At 45.8% G+C, this 13,460-nt stretch overlaps 1 protein-coding gene across 3 annotated transcripts in view; it reads left to right on the forward strand.

The window, feature by feature from the left end:
* Positions 1-13,460, forward strand: part of EGFLAM (EGF like, fibronectin type III and laminin G domains) — a 161,899-nt gene that overhangs the window by 120,567 nt on the left and 27,872 nt on the right. For all 3 annotated transcript variants that reach the window (XM_032471204.1, XM_032471203.1, XM_006185144.3), the window contains exons 14-16: positions 7,159-7,284; positions 8,403-8,646; positions 11,680-11,791. In XM_032471204.1, the coding sequence (XP_032327095.1) occupies positions 7,159-7,284; positions 8,403-8,646; positions 11,680-11,791 (482 nt within the window). The remainder of the gene's footprint in view (positions 1-7,158; positions 7,285-8,402; positions 8,647-11,679; positions 11,792-13,460) is intronic.

The raw sequence follows: 13,460 nt of genomic DNA on the forward strand, positions 1-13,460 counted from the left end.
TAAATTTTCACCTCTTTGGGGTAAATACCAGGGAGCATGATCGCTGGATCATACAGTAAGAGTATGTTTAGTTCTGTAAGAAACCCCCAAACTGTGCTCTAGAGTGACTGTACCATTTTGCATTCCCACCATGAACGAATGAGAGTTCCTATTGCTCCACATCCTTGTTAGCATTGGATGTTGTCAGTGTCCCATATTTCGGCCATTCTAAAAGGTGTGTAGTGAAATCTTGCTGTAATTTGCATTTCCCTGGTGAGTAAATAATGTGAGCATCTTTTCGCATGCTTATTTGCCTTCTGTATGTCTTCTTTGGTGAGGTGTCTGTTAAGGTCTTTGGCCCATTTTTAAATCAGGTTGTTTGTTTTCTTATTGTTGAGTTTTAAGAGTTCTTTACACATTTTGGGAAACAGTCCTTTATCAGATGTGTCTTTTGAAAATATCTTCTCCCAGTCTATGGCTTGTCTTCTCATCCTTTTGACATTGTCTCTTACAGAGTAGAGGTTTTTCATTTTAATGAAGTCCAGCTTATCAATTATTCCCTCAAGGATCATGCTTTTGGTGTTGTATCTAAAAAATCATCGCTTTATTCAAGGTCATCTAAGTTTTCACCCATGCCATCTTCTAGGAATTTTGTAGTTTTATGTTTACATTTAAGTCTGTGATCCACGTTGAGTTAATTTTTGTGAAGGGTGATTCACTTTTTTTTGGTAGGATGTCCAGTTCTAGTACCATTTGTTGAAAAGACTAGGATTGTTTTTGAAGCAATAAGGACATTTATTCCATCACAGAAGGCAGCAGATAGATAATTCTAAGGTTGGTTAATGCAGTGTCTGTTTTAGTCAGCGAGGGCTGTCATAACAAAATACCACAGGCTGGGTGTTTTAAACAACAGGAACTTATTTCCTCACAGTTTCAGAGGCTAGAAGTCCAAGATCAAGGTGTTGGCAGATTTGGTTTCTCCTGAGGCCTCTCTCCTTGGCTTGCAGATGGCCGGCCACCTTCTCACTGTGTCCTCACGCAACCTTTTATCTGTGCTTGAATCCCTGCTGTCTCTCCCTGTTCTTAGAAGGACACCAGTCAGATTAGATTAGGGCCCACTCCCATGACCTCATTTAACCTTAATTACCTCCTCAAAGGCCCTGTCTCCAATTATAGTCACGTCGGGAGTTAGAGCTTCAATCTACGCATTTTGGGAGGACACAGTTCAGCCCCTAACAGTGACGCAATGATATCAGAACCCCGGTTCGTGTCTCTTTGGTTCTCCTGCTTTTCACATGTAATTCCAAGATGGTGCCACAATTCTGAACATCACATCCTCATATGACATTGTTTGGGCAATAAATAGCAGGTCCTTTCCTTGGGTCACTTTTTTCACCATCTTCAAGGTGTTATTTTGAAAGAACACTTGGTGAACACCATGTACCCACTGCCTAGATTCTACCACTAACATTTTGCCACATTTGCTTTGCCATATATGAACCTATCCCTCCCTCTCTCCATTCCTGGATCAGAGCTAGGATTCGATACTCAAACTCCAGGTTTGTTTTATTTATTTGTTTGTTTTATACCTAATGTTAGTTGAGCACCTACTACAGTTAGCCACCATTCTAAACTGCTTTAATCTTCTCAGTATTCCTATAGAGTAGGTGCTAAGATTAGCCTTAGTGTTTGCAGATGAGAGCTGGTGATACAGAACAGTTAAGTAATTTGCCCAAGGTCACACAGCTAGTAAGTGGCAGAGCTGGTAAGTGGTGACCTCAGCCGTCTGGCTCCAGCACCTGCCCTTTTACCCACATCTACCACATCAAAGGCTCCCGAACTGCCTTTGAATTGCTTCCTTCTACCCTTCTAACTCCAAAAGGTGATACCATTGTTAGAATGACAAAAGAGAGAGTTTGCTTAAAAGAAAATGATTACTAGCCACATGTTATTCCCTACGTGACTTTTTTCCTCAGTTGATCATTTAGTCAAAGCAAACAAACAACCGTAATGACTAAAACTATTAGAAAGGCACCCAGTGTGGTAGGATAATGTCTCCAAAATTCCTCTTCTGGGAAATCAGAACGTTAAGAGCCACTGGTTCCAATAGCCATCTCTTGTGGTATTGAAGAGCCAGCACTCTGAAGGCAGATTGCCTGGATTTGGTAAATCACTTAACCTTTTAGGGACTTGGGTTCCCCATCTATAAATAGTATGCCTCATATAAGATGATTTGTCTAGATGCACTGTGGTGCATGTAAAGAACTTAGAATAAAGCCTTGCAAATAGCAAACGTGTTGTGAATATTTCCTATTGTTAATGTCATTAATATTGACTCCACCCATCCACAGGGGAAAAGTTGCTTCTTCTCTCTTCTTTGAACTGACAGGGAAACAGCCCTGCAGGACAGATTTGGCAGTCTTGAGGCTGCAGTAACCTCTCACAGGTAGTTAAGAAGTTACAAAGTTGAGCAAAGGCTGATTTCTTGACAGCATTTTAAATTCTCCTTCGGTGCAATACCAACCTCTCCATTGAGCAGATGGATAAGGAGGGCCACCTTGCTGGCTCTGGGCTCCCTGGGGGCAGCAACTGGATTATTCAATTTCTATGAAACTTAATGGCAGGCCTTGGTCACATGGCCTTTCTTTTATTTTTCCCTATTTCTCCACCCCCCGAGGTACAAGAACGGGGCTGGCTGTCCTTCCTCACCCTTCATCCTTGCTTTCCTTTCTGTGAGTCTTCCTGAAATGATTCAAGTTCTTATAAGTTAAATGCAGTCTCACCCCGGGGGAGACTGAACTCTTGCAAACAGCAGTGCATTTTTGGTGGAGATACAGGCTTCTGGAAGAGGGTGACCACAGTGGCACGTCACGACTCCTAGGTCTGATCTTGAACTTGGTATTGCGATCTTCAACTACAATTTTTTCTCTGTCCCACCTCCCCACTCTTACTAAACCTGTTTCCAAGGGGCCTTTCATTACTCATCCCCTCCCACTTCATCTCCTTCACTGGACTATTTCCATCTATTGGACTCTCTCTGAACTCACATTCTAGAATAGTCAGCAATCTCAGTGAAATTTTGCATTCTCTGGCCCAGCCTTTTCTTTTATTATTTCCACCCAAATTCTCAGACCTAAACCACCACCATTCATTTTTTCCAATCCTGCCTTGGTTCTCCACTCCCTGCTGGAGCAAGGTCACAGAGTCAGCTTCCCAAGTTCTTTGAGACTCAAGAAGTCTGCAGTGGCCATGGGTCTCAGTATGCCTTGTCACTCTCTTACTCATCTTTCTGCAGGAAATACTTATTTAAGATCCTGTGTAGTGCTGGTCACAGTGCTGAGTGCTGGGGAGAAAGGAATGAACAAGGTAAACAGGATCCCAGCACATTCCTCATGTACCTGCCACGAGGAGAGAGCAAATTAGTCAAATAATCATCACACAAATAAATGTAAAATTACAATTCAGAGTAAGTGTTACAGCGGGGAAGTGATGGTGCAGTACTAGTGTATGATGGGGGGATTTATAGGCTGGGGGTCAGGAAAAGCATTTCTGAGGATGCGCTGTGAGGTTGATATCTGAAGCAAGAGCAGGAGTTAAAAAGCAGAGCAGAAATGGAAGTGCCTTCCAGGCAGAGGAAATGAGAGTATGAGGGGGAGGTGGGTCTCACGATCTAGTTGGTGTTTTGAAAAGATCCCTTTGATCATAGGCAGCTTATTGGAAGGGATCTTCATGGTGTGCACATGGACCAGCTGGGAGGCTGTGCAGTAGTCGTGATCAGAGATAATGGTGGTTTGATCCAGGGTGGTAGTGGTGGCAGATCTGACAGATGTTTAGGAGGGGAAATAGATAAGCCTTGTTATTGGGCTGGATTGGGGGAGGAGGGGCAGGGAGGCTGCTCACTGTCAACGGTCTCCTTAGTGTATCCTGCCCCACCATGTTCCACCTTCTCTTCCCTCCTCGGGAGCCTGATGTCTCTTCTTCCCCTTACTTCATTATCTTGCGTAAACCTACACGACAAATGGTATATAGTGGGTGTGAGTGTCAATAAAAGTTATCTTCTATATTTATGATGCGGTCCTGCCAGAATCTTATACACATGATCTTGCGCCCCCTTCCTCCTCCTCTCAGAGATGAAGGGTTTCCTCCTCCCTGGAACTACCCTGTTCATCTCCGTTTGGCACCCATCCTTCCCTGTGTCCCTGGGACCTTGCTGTCGGGACTGTCTCTTCTCAGTAACTCAAGGATTCTTAACCTTTTGTGAGCCATGGACCCCTTTAGCAACTTGGTGAAGCCTACAGACCTCTTCACAGGAGGCAGGTAATAATGTACATGGTAGGAAACAATTATATTGAAACAAAGCAGTACAATGAAGTTTTGTTATCATAGTAACATATGTGCTTTCTCATAAAGCGTTAAAGAACAGGATTCTTTAATGGTGGGAGCAGTAACTACCATGCTTCCAAAGTAGCAATGAGCATAAATGATATTTTCATGATAAGTGATAGATATCTCTGTCTGCAGCAAATGGAAAGTGATTCACACCATTCTCAGGTCTGTTGGTCACAGTTCACAAGAATTGCTAATATTGGAGGTTTGTTGTTTCCATTCATAATTGATGAAACTACTCATGTCCACTCAGAAATCATGGAAAATAAAGATGAATATTTTTCCCATCAAAATTCATGAATCTCCTGCTCTAGCATATTCACGCCCACTCAGGTCCTCTCCAGCTCAAACCAGTGCCAGGTTTGTGTGACCCTGGACCCTTCTGATTCAGGAACCCTGAGGACCTCCCTCCTCTCTTTCAAGCCCTGACTCTGGCTGGCACCCTTCCAGGCCCCCTGTCTGGACCTCCTATGATGGGTTCAGCCTTCTACCGCACTTCGAAACTGCTCTCCTGTATCTCTGAGCAGTTCACTCTTTGCAAACCCCTCCTGGACCTCTTGGTGGTATCAACTTGACTTCTCTCTTTGCTCCTGGTCCTCCCTGAGCCTCCAGGAACCCGCCCTGTCTGGGTCCTCTGGGCCCTCAGTCTGTTCTCCTTTTGTCTTCTCTGCTGCCTCCTCAACCTTCTTTGGTTCCCCAGGAGTTCCAGGGGGCCCCTCCACCTTGTCTTCTCTCAAGGAGCCCACCTGTTCTTTGGGTCAGCATCACCCCCACGTTGCCGCTGCCCCTCCAGCCCTCACCTGTGGGCAGGGTCCTTTCCTGCCCTGGGGCTCAGTTTCCCCCACCACCTGTTGCGCAAATCGAATGAACACCAACTCCTCCTCTGTTCCTCAGACACCAGTTCCTGTTCACAGCCTCCCTCATGTCTTTACTCCTGCCGCACTCCTTGCGGTCTTCCAAGCTAGAAACCTGGAGGTTAGGCTGGAGTCTTCCTCAACTTCAAACTCTAGGATGAACTGGCTGTTCCTTCTTGTCCTGTGTCTCTTTGATTCTTTCTCTCCATCTCCTCTGCCCTCACCGTATCTAGCCCCGTCCCCAAAGGATTTCTCTCCTCCTTCCCACCCCCACCACTCACAGTCTATCTTGCATACCATCGCCCACTGAATCTTGCCGCTGAGACACTGCCTTCATCAGCTAAACAATGCTGGCTTACTTCCAGCCCTGCCCCTCCACCCAACTCCCACCTATAAAAAATAGTTATAAAGCAAATCTGCAAAATAATTTTAACATGTGTGTCTAAAATAACCCAAGAACCCCACTTCTTCCTGTGGGAGCAGTCCTTCTCTGAGAAAGACCCTCAGCCCACAGAAATTGGGGGAGTCTGGGGAGTCTAGGGACCTGTGAGAGCTTGGCTCTCCAAATTAAAATCAGCTTTTCTATAGAGGCTGTGAATGCTGGCAGTGTTCTCAGGGCTGAGGGGGAAAAAAAAAAGACCACCTTAGGTCACTTCTGCCTAAAATTGCAGTGGCCCCCAGTGGGAATTCACAGAGGCCAGTGCACCCGGCCAGAGTGGCAAGCCACCTGGGAAGGCTTTAAATTCTGATGTCAGTTCCTGAGGTCAGTCTCCTCTCTTGGGTACACAGTGTGCCGAGCCCTCCCCCTCCTCCCAAGCAGGCTTTAGAAAAAGAAAAGCCTGGCTCAGTTCAAAAAAAGCCTGGCTCAGATGACTGTGTCATCTCACAGATGACCGGTGAGATGACACAGTCGGGCCACAAGGGGTCCACATCTCACAGCAGGGCGGCTGCTGGCTCCTGCGGGCGTCTCAGTGGAGACTTCTGGGTGCAGAGCTGGACCCCTCACGGCTCAATCAGAGATGCCTTCCCTTTGCTCAGTCCCGAGAACAGGTGCTTTGTACTCACCTACGTAGTTCCGGGCCGGGTTGCGGCCAGCAGTCTAGTTTGTTTCTCGTACACGAGGAGAGAAGGAAGGGCGGAGAAGGAGAAGGAAAGCAGCCCCGCTCAGGTCCATTTGTTTTCATTCATTGGGTGATCTCCACTTCAAAATGACCGTGTATAGCCTTTACGGGTCTCTCTAATACCTGTTTGGTCAAGAGAACTGACCCATCTGATACTGAACCTTTCAGCACCTTTTACTTCTGGTCGCTGCCCTGCCCCTCATAAGGCTGTAATGTTGAGCTTAGACATGGGGATTCTGGAGCCCCCGCTAAGGTACAATGGAGCCCTCCCTCCCCGCTGCCTGCTCGAGACAGAGGAGTCACAACCCAAGCCTGTTAATAAGCTCAGACAAGGCTCCTAACTCCTTCTGGGCTGATCTGGCTTGCCTCAACTTTCACCCAACAAGGCTGCAGCACTTAAGGTAATTGAGGCCACACAAACGATAACACTTTTAACATAAACACTGCTGACATTGGAGGGGTTGAAACACACTCTTGTGGGAATGACAGCAAGATGAATTACAGCAGAAATAACTCAGTCCTCCCTGTCAAGGGTCATCACACTGCCCAGTAATTTATTATTGGATTTACCATGTCCACCATGTTTTAACAAGTCTCTGTGGCTCCTCCTCAGAGGAATCAAATTAAATCAAATTAAAATGAAGGGAAGGTTCCACTCTTCCTGAAAGCTGGTTTGCAGTTGTGCAGAGGCGCCAATCAACAGGAGTGGGGAGGGAACTGTATGTATTCAGGACCGTGAGCTGTTGGCGCGGTCAGCTCCGTAGCCTTGGACAGGCTCCCGCGATGAATCGGCTTTGTAATTCCCGCTCTGTGTCTAGGGGAATGCAGCAGCGGGATCTGTGATGAAGCCTCGTGCATCAACGGTGGCACCTGCACAGCAAGCAAAGCCGACTCCTACATTTGCCTGTGTCCCCTGGGATTTAGAGGTCGCCACTGTGAAGATGGTGAGAAAGAAGCAAATGATGGCAATTTCTGTCTGCATTGTTAATTCACGTCGGCGTAATTTCTCATCAATGCTTTTAGCAGAGCCTCATACATTTCTATGGGATTGGTCTTCACTCTCTCTTTTTTTTTTCTTTCTTTTTTTAAAACCACGTTGGAGTGTTTTTAAGTGTCAGAGTGTCGAACAAGCCAAAGACAAGTTCATTTGAAGATGTTCCTGGTCCATGCTTAGGTGGGCTCTTCTTGGCCCTCAGATAACTTTGAAAAGCCTCCATTTGTGTGGTTTGTATCGGACTTTGAAGCATTCACAGCTCACGCGCCTTAGAATATCTGATAGTTTCAGAGAAAATGCTGGGAAGGGATACACAGAAACCTTAACAGTGATCATGCTGTTGCTTCTGTTTTTCTTGTACTGTGCTGAAGTATCCCACCTCTCAATGCTATATATATTGATTATATTAAAATACATATATATACACGTATATGTATACATATACATGTAAACACACATGCACACACAAATACACACATATAATAGTGGAAGATGTTAAATATTTAAAAGATTTTGGAAAAACCCAGCAGAGTGGAACATGTTTTAACTTTTGTACCAGCAATTCAGAGTTAGACCTAAGACACCACTCTGGGGAAAAGATTTTTAACACTGTGTAATCTCAAATCTCTTGTCATCTAGAAAAAGGTGTTGTGAGTCAGAGTCAGCCAAAGCTATTACACACCATCTTCATATTTCCGCAGCCTAACATAATAAAGTTGATCCTTGCTCACATCACTGCAGGGCAGAGGTGGGAGGGGGTGGCTCTGCTCCATAGTGACACAGGGGCCTGCCTTCCAGTGGCTCTGCTGGGGCCTTTGAATCCTCCATCGAGTCCTGCATCCAGCCAGCTGGTGAGGGGAGAGAGATGGGGGATGGAGGGAAGCTGTAGGGGCCAGACCTGGAGCTCTGTGTAACATACCCACCCACCTTCCATCGGCCAGAACTCAGTTATACCAGCCACTCCCTCCAGAGCAGCCGAGAAGTATAGCTCAGCTCTATACCCAGGAGGAAAAGAACACAGCTAGCTCTGGCGCGGAGGGATTTCTAACCCCATGCTTGTTTCTGCAGCTTTCACCTTGACCATACCTCAGTTCAGAGAGTCTCTGAGGTCCTACGCCACCACACCCTGGCCACTGGAGCCCCGGCATTACCTTTCCTTCATGGAGTTTGAGATTACATTTCGGCCAGACTCGGGTGATGGCGTCCTCCTGTACAGCTATGACACGGGCAGCAAAGACTTCCTGTCCATCAACATGGCAGGGAGCCACGTGGAGTTCCGCTTTGACTGTGGCTCTGGGACTGGTGTTCTCAGGTAAGGGCTAAGACCTTCAGGGGCTGCTTCCTCCCAAAAGCCAAACAACAGCTGCTTTGGAAAAAGACAAATTTATCGTCTCCTATCTTGCACTCTTCCCGTCTTCCCTGCACAGTCCTGATGCATACAGATGGCATGCTCTCCTGCTGGCAAGGCTTCCTTTCCTCAAATAACTAGCCAGCAGGTAGTGAATCTCTGCTTTGAACTCTGGAAAATGGGCTGGCTTCGGACAGGGGTAAACCATCTTCCTTTTCACCTGAGATCACGTGATGCAATCATCAAAAACTTGGTAAACTGTCACTAATCAGCCCCTTGCCCCGAGTGTCAAATACATGACAACTAGTGAAAAAGTGCTAATAGAAACTGAACGCACAGAAACGTCCTTGGTGACCTCCCTTTACATTTTGACTTTCCTTTTGCACTATTTCTTTCATGGTAACTGGTTACTTAGCATGGCTCTTAGTGTTCTCCATAGGGGAAAACTGACAGTGAATTAGCAGCAATCGCAAAGACCCGGCCCTGACCAATGTGCCCAAGAAGCCTGTGAAATGAGTGGTTTCTACAGCACAGCAGTAACGAGGCATTTCCAAAGTACTTACTGGTGTCTGCAGACCTGGTTCTGAGTTGTTAAACTTTCCTCCTGTTATCCAGTTTGCACTATTCACTTATTTAGCAGATCGATCGTTCCCGTACCGTGTGGCAGTATCTTTGTGAACCCCTCAGAGCCTGCAGGTGGGAGGTGCAGGCGTTTTTCTTATTTGTTTATGTCTCCTGTGTGCCTCCCATGGGAGCTTTTACCTTCAAGCCAGCCGCCTGCTAGTCCAAGCAGACATGATTCCTGTTCCTACATTTGTGATTTCTTCTCTTTTGAAACTCACTACGATGTTGTGTTCAGTGGTGCCCTGCAGCAGGAAATCAGTCTTTGTCACTGTTATTTTAAAGGAAATTGTGGGATGTATTCGGTCACAACTCATATTGCTAGACTGTCATTTCTAGAAAGTTTGTCAGTGAGATGTCACAATCATACGTTGCCCTTAATTGCTGACTATTTTTCATGGCTGATGGGAAATGCTGCGTTGGGTTTCAACAGCTCTTAAAAAGGACAGTTCATTTTTGTTCTTAAGGCTGAATTCCTACACATCAGTGACACCTCCCACCTTGGGGAATGGACAAACACTTTTGTACTTCTGGTTATGCAAAAACATCCTATGTCTCAAGACAACTTTGGTAGGTACTTAATTGATTCAATTTACATATGATTATGCAACACAATCTAAGCAATTTGCTTAGAACTATTTGTCAAGTTGAGAAAGGAAGACACCTTGAATATCACCCTGTACTTTCAAATGGCTTCTTCCTGGATAAGGAACGACCAGAAAGAGCTGGGGAGGGTCGGGGCTCCTCAGCCCTCCTCCTGCACAGTTGCCCCCTGCTCCCTGCACCTCTGTGGAGGCAGCTCCAGCTGTGGGGTCCCAGACATCTGGAACCTTAGACATCCAGCATTTTTCTCTTTTATAATTCTGTGTCTATTTTCGAGAAGAGGTGTTTTCAATTTTTTTTAAACATAAGTTATTGCTTCCCTGCCAGTCAGGAAAGGTACCTGGAAAAAGAATTCTTGAATATCAGGTTTGATGAAAAGGAGAACAGAGCTGAATTTCCAGGAAGCAGACTGTCATCTGCTCCCTCGTGCCATCCCCTCTCCAGTGTAACCAACAACACTGTTCACGGTTAGTGTAACTGACAGCCCTGATCATGGTTAGTCTTCCAGGCGACCCTGTGGAGGATGAGTATTTTGAAAACCATTTCAAAGACTTCCTGCTTCATGAAGACAATTCAGTGAAAGCCTGAACTCCAGGAAGCTGTGGGATTGGCCAAAGCATTTTAACTTTAGGAAAAGGATAAGGTGGTCTAATTTATTATGAACTTGATTCAGAAATCGAGACAACTGAAATGAGCTCATGATGGCCTTGATCAATATCACCGTGCTGAGGGAGGCAGTGCATCGACAGGGAGTGACCTCTTCAGGATGAGAACGGGCGCGGGCGCTGTTAGTTATTACGGAGACGGGCTGCTGCCAGAGGGCCGCTGGTTTCTTTATTGCCTATTGATTGAGCCAAGGTGATTAAATTCTAATTGCTAAGGACAAATCACAAAAGCATTTGCCAGAGCAAAAAATCAAGTGAGGAGGTGGAGACCTTTCAATAATTGTGCCCATTGGTATTCCTGACAGGTTTCTAAAGATGATCCAGGACCAAAAAATAAATCGGGAGGTTCAGTGAAGGCCAGGAACTGTACATATATCATCAGAAATACAAATGTAATAATTACCCTCTCTGCACATTTCATTGTAAAACGTACCATGTTAAACTCCTATTGATACCATTTAAACTTCAAGTGTTTCCATTTTGAATTAATAATTGAATTTTTAAAGTACTTTTCATCCTTTTCACAATATCAGACAACAGGGACTCTGTCCCCCTGCAACATTTCATTATGAAAAAAATTTTAAATACAGAAAAGTTGAAAGAATTGTATGGTGTACATCCTTATACCCACCACCTGTAGTCGATAATTAACATTTTGCTGTATTTGCCTTATCTGTTCACCCTTATACTCCCCTGTCCATCCATCCATCTTATTTTTTATACATTTCAAAGGATGCTGCAGACATCAGTACATCCAGCAATCTGTTTCCCACCATAGCTCATATAATTTTCTCTTCTTCAAAGCTTGTGTGCAGCTCTGATCACATTTTACCCTCATGTCACCCCTGATCTTGAAAACCAGGCTAATCCTACCCACATTTCAGGCTTGTTGTAAGGACTAAGTAAAATAATAAATGCATTCCTCCTACCATGAAGGAGTCCAATAAATGGAGACAGCACTGCTGTGTTTCCCAAGGAGGAACGACGGTTTTCTCTGCTGAGCAGAATGAGGTGCACAAGGTTGGCATATTTCATCAGAACGAGGCTGATGGACATTATCCATAACGCCAGTGATGCTAACCCATGCTCAGTTTCCTTTCTTCCGCAGGAGTGAAGAGCCCCTCACCCTGGGCCACTGGCATGAGCTGCACGTGTCTCGCACAGCGAAGAACGGCATCTTACAGGTGGATAAGCAGAAGGTGGTAGAGGGAATGGCAGAGGTAAGGAGGACATCACCTCCCGATGGGATGGCTCGTGTGAGCAGGGTAACTGTTTTCTTCCTGTCTTGGAGACAAAAGCAGCAGCATAATAGTTAAACACGTGGGCTCCGACACCAGTCTGCCTGGCTAAACCCCGAGCTCCCCACTGGGCCAGTTGCTTTGCCATTCATCACCTGTGGTTAGGGAGGCTACTAGTAGAGGCCCCACATGGTGGTTGTCACGATTAAGTGAGCCAACACAAGTGTAGCACTTGGAAAACTGCCTGCCACCCCCACGCCTCCCCGCCAACCCCCTGCCTTTGTCCACGTCGGTGTGTAATGTGGTGCTCAGCACACAGGCTCCTAGGCGGGGCCAGCGATGTGGCGGTCACACATCTGACTAGAACACAGACTCTGAAACCAGACTCCTGGTTTCCCAGGGTTCAAAATCCAGCTCCATTATCTACCAGCAGTGTGAACTCAGACCAGTCACCTGACCTCCCAGGCTCATGATAATGACAGTGTTGCTTCCTAGAGCTGTGAGAATTACAATAGCTGTACTTATAAAACACAGCAGAGCCTGGCGCATGGGTGGCGCTCTGTGGCCTTACTTATTATGATTGCTAATAGTGTACTGTCGTGACCTCAAGAGCTCAGAATTTCTACTCAAGTCTATAACTTTCATCCATGATTTTATTTCCAAGGTCATGTCCAAAGGAAAATGACATTTTTAAAGAGAGATAAGATTTGCTTTAAACTATAACCTACTAGGATTCTGCACACACACACAATTTACAGACCCTTAAAAACAAAAGGGACTTTAGATTTGCCAGTATTTTAACTCTCCGCAGTCTTCATTATGTGCATCACAAGATCGAAGGAGGGTGTGATTGAAGGAGGGCGTGGATGAATGCGGGGGTTCTGATAAGAAAATGAATTGGTAGAAGAAAAGGAAGGAAAGGGGACTTTTGATGGGGAAAGAGGTATTTGGTTGAGGAAGGTAGAAGAAAGAGGGACACACAGGTTGGGAAGCCAGGTTCAGGGCCAGCAGCGGTGAGAGGTCCTGTCAGAACCAGACCTCCTAGGGAGTTAGAAGAATCCCAAACTGAGTTCTGCTTCAGGAGGGGAGCACCCTTAGAAAATGCCCCATGTGTATTTGTGGAAGAAAGGAAGGAAGGAAAATGGATAAAGGAAAATAGATTTTAAAGGGAGAATGGGTGTCACTTCTGGTACAGTCCAGAAATGGTGTCACTTCCGATACAACAGCTGACTTTAGTCCAAGACAGGATTAGAGGCTCACAAGAGTAGATCTGCCTGTGTGTTGACTTAAATTCAAAAAAGCATCGTATCTCTCTAGGCCTTAGCTACAAACATCTGTAAAACAGTAACAAACACTAAGGATGGGGGTGTCTGTCAATAGCAGGGGAAAGGCCTTTGATAATAAGTAAGGAACTCCTCAGGACGCAGCAGGTGCCACTGGGAACCTACAGTGACACGGCAGCACTAAGGCGAAAGGCACACCTTGGGTTCTGTTAACTACCTCTCCAGTGAGTGAGAATTAGCCAGTATAGTAGAACCAGTGTCCCGTCTCTTTATTGGCCTTTTGAACAGATGGAGCTGAGTGGAGGGCTGCCCGCTGGAAAGCAGGGTAAACAGGTGGAGGGAAGGTGGGGCTATTCTGTGGGCGTTTG

This window comes from Camelus ferus, chromosome 3, assembly GCF_009834535.1.
Source record: "Camelus ferus isolate YT-003-E chromosome 3, BCGSAC_Cfer_1.0, whole genome shotgun sequence".
In the NCBI taxonomy this organism is placed as follows: Eukaryota; Metazoa; Chordata; class Mammalia; order Artiodactyla; family Camelidae; genus Camelus; species Camelus ferus.